At 55.0% G+C, this 18004-nt stretch overlaps 1 protein-coding gene across 3 annotated transcripts in view; it reads right to left on the bottom strand.

The window, feature by feature from the left end:
- Kdm4b (lysine demethylase 4B) overlaps nucleotides 1-18004 on the bottom strand; it is an 82406-nt gene that overhangs the window by 25442 nt on the left and 38960 nt on the right. For all 3 annotated transcript variants that reach the window (XM_005371080.2, XM_005371082.2, XM_026777999.1), the window contains 3 exons: nucleotides 9808-9857; nucleotides 6787-6890; nucleotides 3114-3251 (listed from right to left, as the gene is read on the bottom strand). In XM_005371080.2, the coding sequence (XP_005371137.1) occupies nucleotides 3114-3251; nucleotides 6787-6890; nucleotides 9808-9857 (292 nt within the window). The remainder of the gene's footprint in view (nucleotides 1-3113; nucleotides 3252-6786; nucleotides 6891-9807; nucleotides 9858-18004) is intronic.

The raw sequence follows: 18004 nt of genomic DNA, 5'->3' as shown, positions 1-18004 counted from the left end.
CGGGTGGCAGGTGTGCACCACCATGCCTGCTTCCTGCTGGGGACAGAACTAGGGCCTTGGGGCTGGGCAAGTCTCTGCCCCAGGACTCACTGTCTATCTGGTTGACTTTTAACCTCACCTTAAAACCAAACCAACAAAAAACCCACAAAAACAAAACCTCTGCTGCCAACAGCTGATGCTGCACATAACAGTGCACACAGAAGGGGCTCTGTGGAGGTGCCCACCATAACCAGGGCCTCGCCCAAATGCCCTGTTGTCATCACAGAAGAAGGGCCCAGGAAGACCAACTGACACCATCTTCCAGAGAGCCGGTTCCTACCAAGTTTAGATAAGGAGGCTTGCCCTGTCCCAGGCAGAAGAGGAGTTAAGGCTCACAGCCCACGACCTGTGCTTGAAGTCGGACCACTGGGTCAGCTCTCCACTTAGGTAGGCCCCATGAGAGAACTCATCTGATGGCAGTGTGATAGTCCCTGAGCACGTGTGTTACTTTTTCTGGGGAGACCTCGGCCATTTCTGTTTGTGAGACCACACTGCACCTGTTCCAAGACAGGAGTGGCCAGAGGAAATGTGGCTTGTGAGATGGTGGTCCTTCTGCAAAGGCTTCATGAGTTACGGCAGTTGACTCAAGGGCTGTGCCCCAGGTGACCTAGATCTCCCAATAGCAGGCCTCTTCCCTGTCCTCAGGACAAAGTTGAGCTCACATGTGCATACTCTAGAAAACTCCTCACTGAGGTAGCATAACTGCTCAGCCTGTGACAGTCTGTATGTCTCCACCTATTCCACACAGTCGTGGTAGTGCTCATGCATCTGGGAACGTCAGCTGGGGCTGTGACTGGATGACCCCTGGGCCACCAGAGCATGGCTTCCAGCCACGGAAGCAGCCTGCACTGAGTGAACAGTCCACACTTCTATAGGACTCTCAGCCACGCTTACCTCAGAACACACCATCGCCCCTCCCTAGCCCTGGCACCCCGACTTCCGCCTTTGGATTCCCCAGTCTAGATAGTCTCCATCACGGAGTCCACAGCATGTGGCTGTGTGACTGAGCATGACATCGCTGAGAACTTCACAGGCAGTGGGTCAGAGGGTTCCTTCCCCTCCTACACATGTGCACATTCTACCCAATCCTGTCCCCTTCCCATGGCACCCTGCCTTGGCACCCCTTTCTGGGCTAGGGCCCTCAGCGCCCGTCTCATGAAGCATGGGGATATGCACAGTGCTAGGCAAGGCTGAAGGCTCACTAGCATAGCCAGCAAGCACCTTCCTGGGCGACTCGGGCTGCCCGGCTGCACAGAGGACCTGGCTTGGCACTACAGCGAGGGGTGAATGACTCCCATGCTGGTAGCTCCTGTGCCTTAGGGACACAAAGGAGAAGCTCCAGTGTCTACCATGGACCACATGTTGTTCTACACCCTACAGCCATTAAAAATGCCAAGTGGTACTTGCCCTGCCAGTGGGCAGGAGAGAAAGACAGCTTGCCTGCAGCTCCCCACTGCCACTGTGCATGTGGGAGGAGGGCGAGGTCCCAGGAGAGCGGGAATAAGACAGAAAGGACACAGTCTGTGCACAGGCTGGGAGATGGGGAGGGAGGCTATGACCATCATGTGGGAACAGCTGAGCTGGGGGCAAAAGGCGGGAGGGAGACAGGAGAGACAAGTACTTGCCTGCCCAGGTGCCCTGGGACTCAGATCCTTTCCTGCCTTGCATGGCTTGGCACCCCTCACAGCCTCCATGTCTACACTGGCTGGGGAGCAGTAAGTCCTGGTCTCCACTCCCCACCATGAGGCCAGGAGTCCACCTTCAGTTGGCTGTGTATCCCCCTTACCGGTGGGCACTGCCCCACGAGAGCTGCCCTGGTAGCCGGGTGCACCTGAGGGTGTTGTGCTAGACACCCTGCCCTGTTCCTAGCTGGTCTGCGGTGCTGCGGGCCACTTGTTCTCTAATTTCACACTAAGCTGCCTGACAATGTGAGCATGGCGCCATTGCGGCCAGCACTCTCCAAATGCTGCTTGTTTGTGAACACATGGCTGAGCCTGGAATTGTTTTCACTATCTGGGCAGTTCCTGTTGTGACTGCATCTGAGGAGACAGCCCTGCAAACTTAGCCCTGGCTGTCACCACTCAGTCTGCCACAGGTGCAAATGATGTCAGCTGCCGTCCCACCAGTCCTGGACATGCAAGGTATCTAATCAATCAAAACCGGACATAGGTCCCAATCTTGGGTCATGCCACCTCCCCAAGACTTAAGTGTTTCATGAAGACTGAAGCCAGCCTCCGGCGGCCTTGGAGCAGGTTACCAGGTTCATGTCATGTCCTTAGCGAGCACCTGCTCTGGCCTCATGACCAGCCACAAAAGGAAACAACTGCCATGTAGCAGAATGAGGGGAGCAAGAGCAGGGAAGATGGGGAATGACCAAAGGGCAAAGCAGCCGATGGCCTGATGTCCTATCCTCAGAACCCACAAAAAGTTGAAATTACTAATGCATGTCAGTGAGATGAGAGACTGGTAGGGAACCCCTCAAGCCATGGTCAGGAGACCCTGCCTCACACAGGAAGACGAGGGGCAGTAGACTACACATGCATACACGTGCACATGAACATGCACAAGGAAAGTAGCAACACAGATAAAAAACTAAATGATGGCCCCATTCTTGGCACAGGGACAACCTGTCGTCCCACCACTAGGAAGGATGAGGCAGGACCAAGCCAGACCATGTCTGATTTCAAAAATGAAAACTAATAAATAACTTGGCTCAACAACAAAAGCCATTTTGCCAGAGCAGCAATGCCCAGAGAAGTGGTCCCTGTGGGGCACTAAGAAATGAAAAACCGAGCCAGCAGTGGTGGCTGGCTTTAATCCCAGCACTCGAGAGGCAGAGGCAGATGGATCTCTGAATTTGAGGGCAGCCTGGTCTACAGAGTGAGTTCCAGGACAGTCAAGGCTACATAGAGAAACCCTGTCTCGAAAAATCAAAAGAAAAACTAAAAAGAAACTAAAGATGGGGTTCCTTGAACACCAGCCTCTGTGCACACAGCAGCAGCAGGGGCGCACCCGTGTGAATGAATACAGGCTGTCCCACCACCTACTGAACCTGAGGTGGCTGTCACACCTACCTGTGTGGCCACTTTGCCATAGTCAATCCAGCGTAGCGTGGCAAAGTTGGTGGACTCAGCGCAATTGAAGCCGTGGTTGAAGCCCGCATGGTAACCATAGGGGAAAGTGATCATGAACTCCCCGGCTTCCTGTGTGATCTACAGAGGAGAATGACAAACTCAGTGGGCAACACTGGCTTGAGGGCAACCCTCAGTTGCTGGAGCCCTGTGATGAGCTCGTGGGTTCAGCAAGGGCACGGAGCTCAGGAACCTGTGGGACCTTGCCAGGCTTTAAAAAACTGTGCGTTTAAGCCAGGCGGTGGTGACGCACGCCTTTAATCCCAGCACTCGAGAGGCAGAGGCAGGCGGATCTCTGTGAGTTCGAGACCAGCCTGGTCTACAAGAGCTAGTTCCAGGACAGGCTCCAAAACCACAGAGAAATCCTGTCTCAAAAAAAAAAAAAAAAAAAAAAAAAAAAAAAAAAAAAAACCTGTGCGTTTAGGGCTGGCAAGATGACTCTGCGCTAAAAGGTATTTGCTGCCAGGTCTGACAACCTGGTTCAGTGCCCAGGCCTCACACTCACACTTGACTCCTATGGGCTATCCTCAGACCCTAGCATGTCCCCTTTAGCACTCATAGCCACAAAATTTATAAACAGAGTTTTTTTAGAAAGAAAGAGCTGGACTTGGGAGGCAGAGGCAGGTGGATCTCTGTGAGTTCAAGGCCAGCCTGGTCTACAGAGCAAGCCCCAGGACAGGCTCCAAAGCTACACAGAGAAACCCTGTCTCGACACACCCCCCCAAGAAGAGAGAGAGAGAGAGAGAGAGAGAGAGAGAGAGAGAGAGAGAGAGAGCGCTGAACATGGTGGTGCACACCTTTAAAGCCAGCACTCAGAGGCTCTCTTGAGTCCCAGGCTAGTCCAGTCTACACAGTAAGGCACTGTCTCAAACAACCAACCACAGAGAAGAGCTGTGTGGTGGAACGTATCAGTCATTCCAGTGCTTGGTGGCTGAGGCAGGAGAGTCACCAGTTTGAGACTAAGCTGAACTACATGAAAAGACCTGGTTCCAGCCCTGGCCACCAAAGGACACAGGGCAAGCAGAATGTTCCCCATTCTGCACTACGGCTACCATGGCTTGGCCATCCTACCCAGCCCAAGGGACGTCATCTACCACAGGGTAGTACTGGGCCCCTGACTGCTCTAGACTCTGAGGCCAGGCTGGGGTACACACAAGCATTATGCCCTGCATGCACAGTGCCCTGCATGGCACCACTGACGCGTATGGATCTCCATGAGGCGAGTCCTGGGGCCAGCAGCCACGGCTCCACTAACACACTGGAGCACCTGCCGGCCTGTGGGCTCAGTCCCTGACTCAGGCTGCATCACAGAGCAGCAGTGACAGGGGAAACTGAGGTTCCAGGAGGAAGAAGAGGGTATCTCTCAGAGGATGCCGGTCCTCACTGTCCACTGAACAGGCAGGAAGGTCTGAAGAGTGCAGGTGTCTGGGATTCCGAGCTTGACATGTGGCAACAGAGAAAGGTTCCAGAGACCTGGGGAGGCCTTGCCCCTCAGCCTGGCTCATTCTGCAACTCTGGTCACCCTGTCTTCTCGTCTCAAGCACACAGGAGATTCACTGTCTCAGGGCTTCCCGCGGATGGCACCACCCAGGGTGCCTGCCTCAGTGGCTCCCTGGCCGCACTGAGAAAGTGTTGGGGTGTTACCCCGGGCGGCTGAGCTGTGTTCCACACAGGCCTGAGTCCACGTCACTGGATTCCTCTCGGCAGCTCTGGGGAGCACGGAGTGGACACTATGGTGGGAGGCTTGTAGCACCGGCCACTTGTCCAAAGAATGCATCAAAACCAACATGGCCCAGAGCGCAGCCTGCCCTGGAGAATGTGTCAATATTTTTCTTTTCAAATAATTAACTGCCAATCAAGGGGAGCCAGCTACATTATGTTTTAAAATTCCTGCCCAAGTGACAGTCGCTCATGGCACAATGAAGGTGGTGGAGTGTGACACAGGTGTGCCCCTGGGTCCCAGCAGCCGCAGCACCTCAAGGAACCTTAGCCACTTCATGGTGAGCTCTAAGCGGGCAAGGGGAAGGAAGGTCTGGAGAGTGGTGGCGATGCTAGCTCACTGCTGGTGCTCTCCACTGTCCAGCACTCACAGAGCCCACACTGGGGAACTGTCACGTTCGGCCTCCTGGGCAGACACCAGTCATAAGAAAGTCTTGCTGCGGGTGCGGAGGCGACAGACTGGGCTCCCGTCACAGGCATCACAGGCACTGTGTCCCCCAGGCTGCTGAGCCCCGGGGTCTGTCTCCCTTCGCTGCCGTCCGCAGAGCAGCAGAGTCACAGTAGTCGGGCCGGCGCCAGTCAGGGAGAGCGCTGGAGACGCGGGGCAGATGAGGAAGTCGATGCGGATTACAGAAATGCACACTCTTAATTATTAACGACTGGCTATTGATCAGTTTCCCTTCTAAAAGTAAATATCATTACAGACTCACAAGTGCAGCGCGCAGCTGCTCGTCTACAGGGAAGGTGACAGGAATTCTGATGAGGAGACCCACATCTCGTGTAGGAGAGGATGCTCATCTCTAGCCTTTGCTCTGCCCTAGGTCCCATCCCCAGGTGGGGCAGCTGCCTTCTGATGCCAGACAAATGCCCTCACCCACAAGCCTTTTGGGCAGGGCAGGTCCCAGACACGCAGCCCAGCAGTGTGGGGAGCGTGGTTCTCAGTGTGAGCAGCCCCTGTGAGCCGGCTGCCTGGGGCTGGATACCATAAGTGCAATCCATGGTGCTGCCGAGACATCACCCAGGGGAAGGATGAGGCATTTACTCTGTACACGGGGGTACCTGTGCATGAAGCTCTAGCCTGGAGAACATTCCCCACAAGCTGGTTGAAGACACTTCTCACTTTCACAAGAAACAACGCTGTCACCTCACAGTGGAATCTCTGCTTCTCAGAGCCAGAGCTGGAAGCAGCCTCCAGGCTGCACCAGCAGGAAGAACACAGCGATGCTGCGGGTGCCTTGATTGAAATGTCAGGAACAATTTCCAACATGCTGATGTCCTGTGTGAGCACGGAGCCGGGGGTCTCATAGAACCCGCTCCTGGGCTGACAAATTGTTCTTCAAAGAGAACTTTAGAAACAGCTGTCCTGAGGGCCCTCTCCCTCCCTCATCCCCAGAGCACACAGCTTGTGTCCTCTGTCAACGCATGCCCAGTTGGGCTGGCCTTCCCTACTGGGATGTGCCCTGTGTCGCCTGAAGAAACCTGAGGTCCCAGGTATGCAAAATTGTCAATCCAGGAATAGGAAGCCCACTGCTACCTGTCCCCCAGCAGCTGCCACAGGGCTGACGCACCCACCTCAGACCCCTCCTTCACAGCCTTTAACTCTGCGCACTGAATGGACTCAGTCTCCATGCTCAGGAAGGCTGACCACCCATTGCTAAGCAGGACACCTTTCCTGTGACTAGCCACCCTGTTGGCTGTCAGCAGTTAACACTAGATGTGGCCCGGACAGTCAGGGACCTGCACTTGGGCAAAGGGCTCTGTGGTTTGGAGACAGCGAAGACCCTGCCAAACCCACACTTGTCCTGTGCCCTCCCCCACTTCCCCTGCAGAAGATGAGAGGCCACCTGCCGAGACCAGTGGTTACCATTCCAGGACCTTTCCTGGGGCCTGTACATACCCGGCTGAAGGGGATGCCATACTTCTTCAGGATGATGGGCGAGATGAGTGTCATCTTGTGCCTCAGGAAGGCATCGCAGCCCTGTGAGCTCCCAGGGAAGAAGCCTGGGGTGAAGGAGAGCAGTGTCAGAGTGGGTGGCAGTGAGGGGAACAATGGTTGTTGGCCTCGTCCTGGGGAGGGGACTGAGCTGAGACCTCAGGTCTCAGACCAGTGTCTCAATCCTGGGCTCAGTGGAGTGGGTTGCAGCCCAGAAGTATGGAAGACAGAAGCAGCTGCCACTCGTGTGACTGCCCAACAGACACCTTTCCAGCAAGCTCTTAGGAGTCCCTCCTGTTCACAGGAAAACCTCTCAGGTGACCTGAGCATACAGCTTCTGGGGACCGGTACCCCAGGATCATATAGGTGGGCATGGTGGCCTAGAGCATTCGGCACCCCCTGAAGAGTACTGGAAGCTCAGAAGAGCAAGGCTGAGACTAAGGGTTAGCACTAAGAGACAACACAGGTATAGCACTCTGAGTGGCCTCCAGGTCCCAGAATCTCAGTAGTCCAGAGGAGAAAGTGAGGCCCCAGAACACGTGACCTCAGGACAGGGAACAGCCTGTGTTCCCACTGAAACGCACAGTTCCCAATGGGAAGGGGAACACCCCTCCAGAAGCCCAGGTAGGCTGGGACTTGGCCACACCCTTTTAGAACCATTACTACAGAAGCCAAGATGGGCAGCACAGGGAGCAACCAAGGCAGGACACAGCCAGCCCTTAGAAGGGCTCCTCACCACACCGGCCTGTGTGTCATCAGATGCCTGCTCACCATTACCCCACCACAGCTAGGGTCACACAAGTCTGCTGTGGGCAAAGTGGTGGGCGATGGTAGAACTGGCCCACAGCCTCAGTCTGAGGAACTTTCCAGAAGCCCACACAAACACAATGCCCCAGCCACCAGGCCAGCATGGCCTGGTCAGTCTCTGCTTCAAGAGCACATGTTCATGTGTGTGTGCCCACAGACACATGCATGGGTGCATGGTGAGCAGGGCTTGGAGGCCCTGGCTGCTGGTAGGAGGCTGAGTTGGAAGAGCAGGCTCCAGAGGGGATGAGGGCCGAGTTCCCATCTTTCCATTTCTTGGTGCTAAAAGTGCCTTGGTTAAAATTATAACTGCCGCCACCGTCAGCTTCACGTCCCCTTTTAATGCACGGCTTAAGTGGCTCTCATTAGGTCCCTAATAAAGGCTCGCATCTGAAGTGATTAGCGCCCCCACATTGGTGCTCTCCCGCGGGTGCCTCTCCCCATATGCCCACTTACGGCTCAGCTATTCATTTTCTGTGCTAACCATGAGCCCACTCCACCCAGCTCTGCCATGGGTGGCATCAGTGGCGCATGCCCAAAGATGGTCTCAGGGCTGCCAAGGCCAGAGCTGTGGGGGAGCTGCATGTGGCCTCCTGCAGACACTTGCTGTGTCACGCATCCGACCTCCCTGGCCTGTCCCTACCCTCTACCCTCCCCTGGGCAGACTGCTCAGTCCTTCCTCTGGTTCCAGGCAGATGCCCCACCCTGCTGGTTCTTTTGGAAGCAGGGTCTCACTAAGTGGTCCAGGCTGGCCTTGAACTCACAGAGATCTACTTGTCTCTGTTTCCTGAGTGCTGGGATTAAAGGTGTGTACCACCATGTCCTACAAGCCAGATGTTTGAAGCAACCACTCTTGAGCCTCAGGACTGAAATTCTGCAGCTGGCTCTCCCCTCCCTCAGCTTCTGCACATCTGGGAAGGCAAGGTGCCACCTTCATTCCCTACTGGCCCTGGGAATGGGGATGTGGCTACTGGGGAAGACAGAGGCACTGAGATCCTGACCATTCGTCATTCTGAGGTTGGCCTCGCTGTCTGCAGAGCAGGCCACAGAGCAAGAACCACCTCACATGCAGACAGGAGACACTGTCACTGTCAGTGGAGGGCGGGCAGCAACTGTGAGCTGGTTCCCAGTCCTGAGCAGGTAGCTGAAGAACATTTTCTTTGTGTCTTAAAAGTAGTGTCAGCTTGCTCAGGACACCCCCCAGGACCTGTGGCATCACTTCCAGGGTCAGAAGGGACTCTGCGGGTGGCTCTAGTGAAAGACCCTGAGTCAGGAGGATCCTAGATCACCCTGAACCCAGCATTCTCATGGGTCCTCAGCAGGAGGCAGGAGGGGTTGCTGTTGCACTAGATTAGGAAGAGGGGTGAGCCTCTAGCATGGTGAGCTGCAGAACTCCCAGGACACTCGCTATGACTATGGTCTGAGGATTCTAAGCAAGGCTGTTTACAGCCACCAAGGTTGTGGTGCTTAGGCACAGAGGGGCTGGGAAGCAGTGGCCAGAGTGGCCTCAGGGACCACACTCAAGCCCACACTGTGAACACTGCAGTGGGAGGTATCTAGAGCGCCATCCAGCTATGGGCTTCCAGCAGATGGCTCCTGAGGCTGCACAGCTGAGGAGAATTTCCACAAGAGCTGCCGTAGCCCTGACTGCCCACCAAGGCCATCAGAGAGGCTGAATGAGCAGTCCCTCCCAGTACTTACAGCCTGTGTCAGGGCTGCTCTGAGGATGACAAAGGACAGACAGACCTTTCAGGAAGTCAGGACTCACACCTCTCAATGTGTGTGTCCTGAGGTTCCCACACACAGACTTACATTTGACGAAGGAATGGGTGAGCTGGGCATGGTGGCAGAGGTCTTGTCACCTCAGCCCTTAGGAGGACACACACATATACACGTGCACACACACGCACACACACACACACACACACACACACACACACACACACACACACACACACACACACGTCACTAGCAGTCAACCTTCTGCTGTCTGAGCCCTGGCTGTTTCATTCCTTTTTGGCAGCTAGTACCCAAAGCTTTGCCATCACCCTAAGGAGATTACTCAGAGGGGTGACTGCAGGGTGGCTGTGTGACCAGGAGACAGGCACAGTGAGATTCACCTGGATGGGCCACCTGCCCACTTCATCTTTGTCCTTGTCCCACCGGGGCTCAGATACCTACCTATGGCCAGGCGCTCCAGGCGCTTGCCGTGCTCCGGTGGAATGGCGTACCTATGAGAGAAGGGAGGCACATCAGAGCCCAGGACCTCTGGCCAGCGCAGTCCACACCCATGGACAACAGACAGGGCTGTTAGCACCAAACCCCAAAGCAGGGAGTCAGAATGGAAAACTTCAAGGCCAGGAAACAGGCTGTATCTCGGACATGGTGGCTGTGACACTGTGGGCGCTTTTGTAGAAGGCTGGAACATGGCTCAGCACCCTTCAGGCAGGGTTGGAAACAAGAGGACACAGGAGCCATGGTAAAGGAAGCCCAGAACAGCTGAGAACCGAGGAGTTTTCCAATGAAATAAAAAGGTGGAGGGAGACTCAGCCACCACGTCACTGCATCGACAAAGGACCCAATGAGGAATTTTCATGTGCCCCCAGGACTCTGTCCAAGGAAACCCAGGCACTCTCAGTTCTAGGGTAACTCCAGAATTTCCATGTCTGGACAAGCTGAGGTCTCACTTCTGTCCAGGTCTCTTATCACTCACGCAGCAATGCCAAGTTCCGCACAGCTCAAATCACCGTGATTCTGGGAGCCGTTTGGGGTGGGGGGCAGGATTCTGGGAAGCCACAAGAGGCCTGGAAGGAAGCAATTCCCAGTCTGGCCGCAATGATGAATGCGGCATCCCCAGCACACAGCGCCTTCCACTTAATTAGTGCCTGTAATTAGGAGTTGTAAAGATAAGATTAATTGAATCTGGCAGCTGCTGGAAGTTTAATACATTGGAACACGCCTTACGTTATCGGGAAGTGCAGCCTGCAGGCCACTGGCCAGGGGTGCAGAAGGTTGGCCCTGGGGAGACAAGCTGTGGACGGGTGGTAGGGAGCACCGGGCTGGGAACCTCTATGCTTTACTGCAGACAGATGAGGCCACAAAAACTGTGCCCAGCCTCCAGGCCACAGCCAACAAACACTATGATTTCTAAGCTGAGGCCAGGGTGAGGGTCCAGCGCTGAGCCTGGAGGAGGCTGCAGAAGTCAGGGCGGCCAGGCCCATCATGAAGGATAGCTCCTGGTGGCCACAGTCAAGTGCAGAAGGAACTTTCCCATGGCTCCTGTGGCCTGCACTGTGCTGGGGCATCACTGACACTCGGGCTTAGAATTGCAAGGGGCAGGGCTGGGCTGGGAACTGTGTACCACTCTGCCACCCAGCACCACGACATCATCTCGGAGCCGCAGCACAGGCAGGTACCCCCACCACAAAGTTCCACTCCCCACAGCACACTCTAGCAGCTGTGCCCCAGACAGCACATCTGCACAGACATGGATATGCTGCAGACTGACCCAGGCTCTCTTGTTCAGTTCTGGTCACCTCACGTCCTCCTTTCCATGTGTGTCGATACACACAAACACCCACCCACACCTAGTGCTCCATGTGAACTCCCTTGTCCCCACTAACAGCTGAGAAGCCTGTCCCTGCCTAGACCAAGACATCCTCGGGTGCTTCCAGCAAGCTGAGCTCTGTGGACACTGGGCAGCCCTGGGATAGGTACTGGCTCCAGGAGGGCCCTTCAGTGGCTATAGAAAGCTTCAAGTTGGATACTAAGCAGGTCACTCAGGGCCCTGGGATTCTGAGGTTTAGCATCCTAGGAGATGCACAGGCCAGAGACCTCATATCAGGCAGGTTGCATCCTTCTGAATGGTCTCCATAGTTCCCTGGCACCCACATCCAAGTTCTAAAGCCTTTGCTGTCCACAGAGTACTTCCAGGACACCTGCAGCAGAGACAGCCTTGTTCTGTGTCTCTAGCATGTTCCACGGACTTGGTCTCCCTGGCAACCATACCGGAGACTGCATTGGCCATCAGGATAGCAGTTCTGTGCCTGCACATGGGGATGGGGGGACTGTGCTGAGGAACCCCTGGGAGACAGACCCAGGTATGGAGCAGAGGAGCAGAGCCTTCTGGGGGAGTGTGGGCTGGTCTTGACGCAGCCCTGAGGAGTGTGCTGGTTGGCTGGGTGTGACCACTTCCCCCAGTTAGTGGTGACACTATGTGAAACAAGCAGAGTATGGGCAAAGGTGAGCTTAGATCTAGAGGGAAGCAAAATCTGGGGTCTCCAGGAAGGATAGCTGATCTGACCCCTTACCTCCAAGGCAAGTTCTGCCTCCTCAAACTTTAAATTGAACCCACAAAACCGTGTTGGGGCATGAGCAGTGACTCAGCCCTATCTGCACCCACCATGCCTGACTCTGGGAATGACTGAGCCATGTGGTGAAAGTTGGCCTGGAGCAAACCGGGTGCACAGGCGCCCCAGGTGCTTCAACATGAGGCCAGGAGGTATGAACTCTGGGCCAGGCTCACAGCATTGAGTGGTGCTTAGTGGGGTGTCCCAGGGCCATCTGGGGGACTCATGGCACATGGCCCTGAGGGTACAGTAAAGGCTCAAGTAAGTAGGGGGATCTCGGGGCTTCAGGGTGCCATGGGTCTCCAGCATGGGAGGAACTGAGCAGCTAAGCCCTGGTGCAATAAGATGAAGAGGCCTCAGCGGACACACCAGCCTTCCTTCCTGCCCTACTGCCTGCCTCCCGCCCACGAAGGAGGCCACTATTATTAGTGCAATTTCCGCGGTGTTCTGTTTATCCCCCGGAAGGGCTGATGGATGTGAATAATTACCAGACTATAAAAGCCAGCATATGTGCTGCTCTCTATCGCTCTAAATCATCAAACAAATAAAGCAAGAAACAGCGTTTCTGAATATAATTTTCCCCTCTAATGGCTCAGAATTATTATCAAGAACAATGAAAATAAATAAGCAAAAGCCTCGCCAGTTAATAACTAAACGGCTGTGTCAGGAAGGGGCAGAAAGGCCTGGTGGGGAGCAGGCTCGCACAGAGCCCCTCACCAGAGTGACAGTGAGCCACAGGTCCTGTGTCCCCGCTACTCTAATATGCTCCAAGCCTCCCGGCCTTGGTGGCCTCTGCCTAGCTCCCACAGGTGGGGTATCTTGCCAGGCCTTTAGCCCCATCTGAGCACCAAGCTCCCAGACCATGCTGGGGACCATCCTGCTCAGTCCCCACTGATGGCTCTAGCAGGGAACAGGAGATCATCCTTCAGCTGAGCCAAGGATAAGGGTGGTGACTCCACAGTGTCTGTGCAGTGCTAGGCAGGAGCTCCGGACAACAGCAACCTGCACAGACCTAGGAAATGGGACAGGGCATTCTCATCTTGCTACAGAGACCACGATGTGTCATGTGAAGGCCCCTGACATATGCATGCACAAACGTATGCTTTTGCCATAGCCCAGGATGTTACTGCAGATTCAACTGCAGTGCCTCTCCGGGGCTCCAAGAGCTGACCTGTCAAGGTCACCCTCAGACACAACTGAGGCCTGGACTGTGAACAACAGGGCAACTCCTGTTCTGGGGTCCACACAGTCCAGCAGGATGGCTTTCCCTCCACATGAGCCTGAAGCTGCCCAAGCCCCAGTGGGAGCAGGCCAACATGGCCCTCTGCTTGAGACACAAAGGCCAAAGACAGCGGAGACAGATCTGATGATCACTGGACGACACATCAATCCTCACATGTTTAAACATCTTGGCTCTAAGAGTGAGGTCAGTGTGTCAGCTGCTGCAAACAAAACTTCAAATGGCCTGGACCCATCAGAGAAGCAGGCACCAGGTCATAGACCTCCCTTTGGAAAAGGCTGTGGTCCTGGCCACTGGAGACACAACGCCATCTGCCCATAGGCTCAGGAGGCTGGGTGTTATCAACGGACTTAGGGGCAGTGGCCATGATTTCTTAGTGGAAGAGAAAGGAAGGCAAACAAAAAATGATGTCAGCAGGGACACATCAAGTGATAGACCAGCGCCACAGTGGGGAAACGGACTGGAGAGCTGATCCCCAGGGCTGCCTAGAAACTGCTCCAGACACGAACCTGGACAAAATGCCAAGCCAGCCAGCCATGGTGAGCACGTGTTTAATCCTAGCACTAGGGAGACACAGTGGGCAGATCTCTGTGAGTTCAAGGCCAGCCAGGGCTACATACTGAGAGAGCGAGAACAGCCAGGACAGGCAGGGCTCCTGCTGTAGCAGAAACAAGGCAAGACTGAAGAAGTGATCCGCAACCACGGGAGCTAGGTGAGTGCTCCATCCCAGACAAGCTCACCAGCTCTACAATACCGCAGGAATGACTCGGGCCTGCTCAGGGGACGTGAGAGCTAGCTGGTCCCTGCAGGACTCAGCCAGTCTCAGCACGTGGACTACTGACAGCAGAAGGGACTGAGAGCACAGGGCCGAGAAGTAAACCAATGCCACATGGAGTTCAAAGCCACCGTCCTCTAGCAACAGGAACTCAGACAAGAGTGGGAGACACCTCCTCTACCTGTGTTCATACTACTGGCAAAGGCAAGAAAGGGTGACCCCACCCTAGCCACAGCCGGGGACACCTTGGAGAGTAAGCAAGGGGACATCTTGGTGTGAGCAAAGAAGTCACTGCAGCTGAGTCACAAGAGGAGGGACCCTACAGGTCAGAGTAAAACCTGGACAGGGGTTCAAGGTGCCCTTGATCTTGAGCACCCACTGCCCACTCTATGGAGAGGCCACCAAGATTCTGACACACATGGAAAAGGCAAGTGGGGGTTGCATGAGGGAACAGAATTCTGTGTACCCCAATTTGACCACTGCTGCAAAAAGGGATTCAGTTCACCAGAGCTAAAAGGAGCTTCTAGCCAGGCGTTTGCCTGGCCTAGCTGGCACAGAGTGAGGCCTGCCGATTTCCACCGGGAAATCCCATCTTTTATGCCTGCGTGGGTGGGACAGACACAGAGACTGAAGCGAAGAAGCGAAGATAGCAGCAGCCAGAACTGGGAAGGATGCTCCCAGGGTGGAGACTATTGAGCTGCTGGCTTTATCTCTAATGGATCATTTTCTGGGACAATAGGCAGTAGAATCTGGTGTCACACACCAGCAGTGTCAATGGCTTCTAGTAATGACATTTTTATTAAAACACACAGGGGATCAAGAGAGCTGGTTTGGAGAATACAGAGACCTGGGGATGGGACCAACCACCCACAGGGAAGCTGGTGGTGCGGAGAAAAGGCATCTTGGTGGCTGGGGGTAGGAGTGGGTGAATATCTGTGGCTGTCACATCTCCCTGGGGGGCCTGGGGAGGAGGTGTGGGCAATGGCCCTGTTCGTGACAGATCAACAGAGATAGTCACCAGTGGCCTTGTGTTGGATGGCACCTACCCTGCACTGCCAAAAGTCTAAGACATTTTTACAGGAGACAGTCCGAGAGGCAGGTCATGCTGATAGTGTAGAGCTGGCAAGGGGCTGGGTGTTGCATGCACGGGTATTTGGACTTGTGGCTCTGGACATGCAGAAGCTTCCAATTTCCCTGTGTCATCGCCCTGGACAATGGCTTAAACAACCAGGAGCCCACATAGAGCAATGAGCCTGGACTCCACAGTCCATGCACAAAACTGCAGCAGTGGTCTCCCAGGCCAGTCACTTACCTAGGTACTGAAAGGAAAGGGTTAAGGGCGGGCTCTCTGGGAACCAGTGGGGTGCTACAAAGGAGGGAAAGGGCATGGATGGAGACTCCTGGGACCAGTGGGCCATACGCTGTGGCTGGTACAGTAGTTAGCATGGGACCCAGGGCTGTGGCTACTCAGGTCTCTCTGGGGGTGAGCCCACTGCAGACGCAAAGTGGGGACATCAAAAGCACTCTCTCCTATGGCCCCCTCTGCACACCCAGATGCAATGCCTGCTGGAGGGGCCTTGTGACACTTCACCTGCTTCATGCGGCTCCAGGTTTCTGGGAAAGGCTGAGCTCACACAGGGTTAATCTCCTCCAGGTCCCCACTCTCAAGTCCAGTGCAGGAAGCCACTGAGCAGGGTGGAAGGGGATGCGCTGTACCAATGCCTGACTTCTGGGCAAAAACCAGGCAGGTGCTCTGACTCAGGCAGTGGTCACTGTGGAAACCGGGCACTGGGGAAGTGGGGGGGCTCTTTCCGCTGCAGGCTCCTACTTCAGAGCCACCCTGGGAACAGGACAGGCCTGATGTCCAAATGTCCCAATGACTAAGGACACACCTAGCCAGTTCCAGATAGACTAGGGACATTCCTATCACAGAGACCCCATGGTCTCCTGCACCTGAGCAGTGTGCCATGCCATGGTGCCAACTCTAAAGATGTTGAAATGATACAGGGTCATCTGCTGCTACTAGACCCAGCTAGAGGAGCTGGGGATACAATATTAGTGCCACCAGCCACTGGTGTACAGGACATGACCACACTGGGAACATTTGTGGGTTCCAGAGCTCCCCCCACCACCACCACACGTACTAAGGAATGTTCCCAGAAGGCACTCTGCACTGTAGGGGCTCCTCATTCCTAACCCACCCTCCTCTTCCGGAAGATTCCCAGTTTCCCGCCTATACCTTGGGGCCTAGGGCCTAACAGACCCAGAGTAGGGGCCTGTCAGATCTAGAATGGTCCAACTACCTCAGGCCAGTGAGTGTGTTGATATTCACCCCAGACAACTCTTCAGGGCCCAAGTGGAGGGCAGGATGAAGCAGTGGCCAGTATTGGCTATCTGCCCACTGCGGTCGACAGGAGCAAGCCCACTGGTGGGGAAAGCAGCAGATGAGATGGTGGCAGGGTCCCATGCTCACCAGCAGACCATACAGCCTGAAAAGGTGAGCTCCCAGCAGGAAAATGTGCCAAGCACTGCTCCCCCTGGCAGAGCCAGCTCTCACTCTCAGTGAAGACAAGACTGGCCTATTTGTACAAAGTTTGAAACGGGCTCTTGCCAGGCCATGCAGCCCAGGGACAGGCGCACAGAGCACGGGCAGCTCGAGTCCTAGAAGCCAGGACAGCAGTGAGTACAGAGGGGCAAGGGAAGGACAAGGGTTGCTGCCGGGTGCACACGGAGAGCACACCTGCTCATAAGGGCACAGCACACATCCAGGCCCCAAATAATCCATCCTCTGTCCCACAAGACAGGAACGAGGGACTCCCTTACACTTCTGGAGCCTGCAAAAAGTTAAGTAACTTGGGGCTGGAGATAATGGCTGAGCAGTTAAGAGTACTGGCTGTTCTTTCAAAGGACCCAGGCTTAATTCCCAGCACCCACATGGCAGCTCACTCCAGTTACAGGAGATCTGACGCCCTCACACTGACATTCATGGGGGCAAAACACTAATGCACATAAAATAAAGATAAATTAAGTCATTAAAAAAAAAAAACCTGACCAACCTCTGGGTTGAGCCTGGTCTCCTCAGGCTGCAGAGAGCAAGGGTGCTCCCCTGCAGCCTGAGGGCAGGGCCTGTTGTAAGTAGCCTGGAAAGCCTGAAGGGCCCAAATGCTCACTTTTGAGCAATGCAGCCCCAGGCGACTGCTCCATCTGTGATTCCTCTCCAGGAAGAAGGAAAGAACCCCAGCACCCTGACAAGGAGAGGAACGTGATTGGTACAGCGCTGGGCGCAGCTGCCAACCTGGCACAGGGCTACTCTGCTCCCTCCTCTCTTGACTTCTCTGATAATTAAAACACTTCATTTTACAGAATCCACTTCACCTCAGAGTGCAGTGTGGGGGGTGTTAAAGATGGCCTATAGGGAAAGGCCACCAGCAGATGACCTGAGACACACAGTCAAGGACAATATTATCAGGGCTGGTCTAGGATAGAGGTGACCACAGAACACATAATGCCCCACATCACCAAGGCCTCCAGCATAAGAGAAGTTAGACAATAGGCTGGCTCAGAGGAGCTGAGGACATTTCACCACTCTAGGTGGAGTGCAGGAGCTAGGGGACTGTGCAGGACACTGAGGAATAGTCCTCACAGTCAGGACTCATAGCAGACAGGCTCCATGGATGGCAGGGGTAACTCATGGGAACCTGCACTGCTGGCTCACCATCAACAGACCCACCTGCACCATCAGAGGAGGAGGAAGAGCAGGGCAGGGAGGAGGGGGTCAGAGAGAGGGAGGAAGAAGAGCAGGGGTAGGGAGGAGGGTCAGAGAGAGGGAGGAAGAGCAGGGGCAGGGAGAAGGGGGTCAGAGAGGGAGGAAGAAGAGTAGGGGCAGGGAGGAGGGGTCGGAGAGAGGGAGGAAGAGCAGGGGCAGGGAGGAGGGGTCAGAGAGAGGGAGGAAGAGCAGGGGCAGGGAGGAGGGGTCAGAGAGAGGGAGGAAGAAGAGCAGGGGCAGGGAGGAGG

This window comes from Microtus ochrogaster, unplaced genomic scaffold (assembly GCF_000317375.1).
Source record: "Microtus ochrogaster isolate Prairie Vole_2 unplaced genomic scaffold, MicOch1.0 UNK98, whole genome shotgun sequence".
Classification (NCBI taxonomy): domain Eukaryota; kingdom Metazoa; phylum Chordata; class Mammalia; order Rodentia; family Cricetidae; genus Microtus; species Microtus ochrogaster.
The sequence above is the reverse complement of the archived record's forward strand: the minus strand, read 5'-3'. Positions and strand labels throughout refer to the sequence as shown.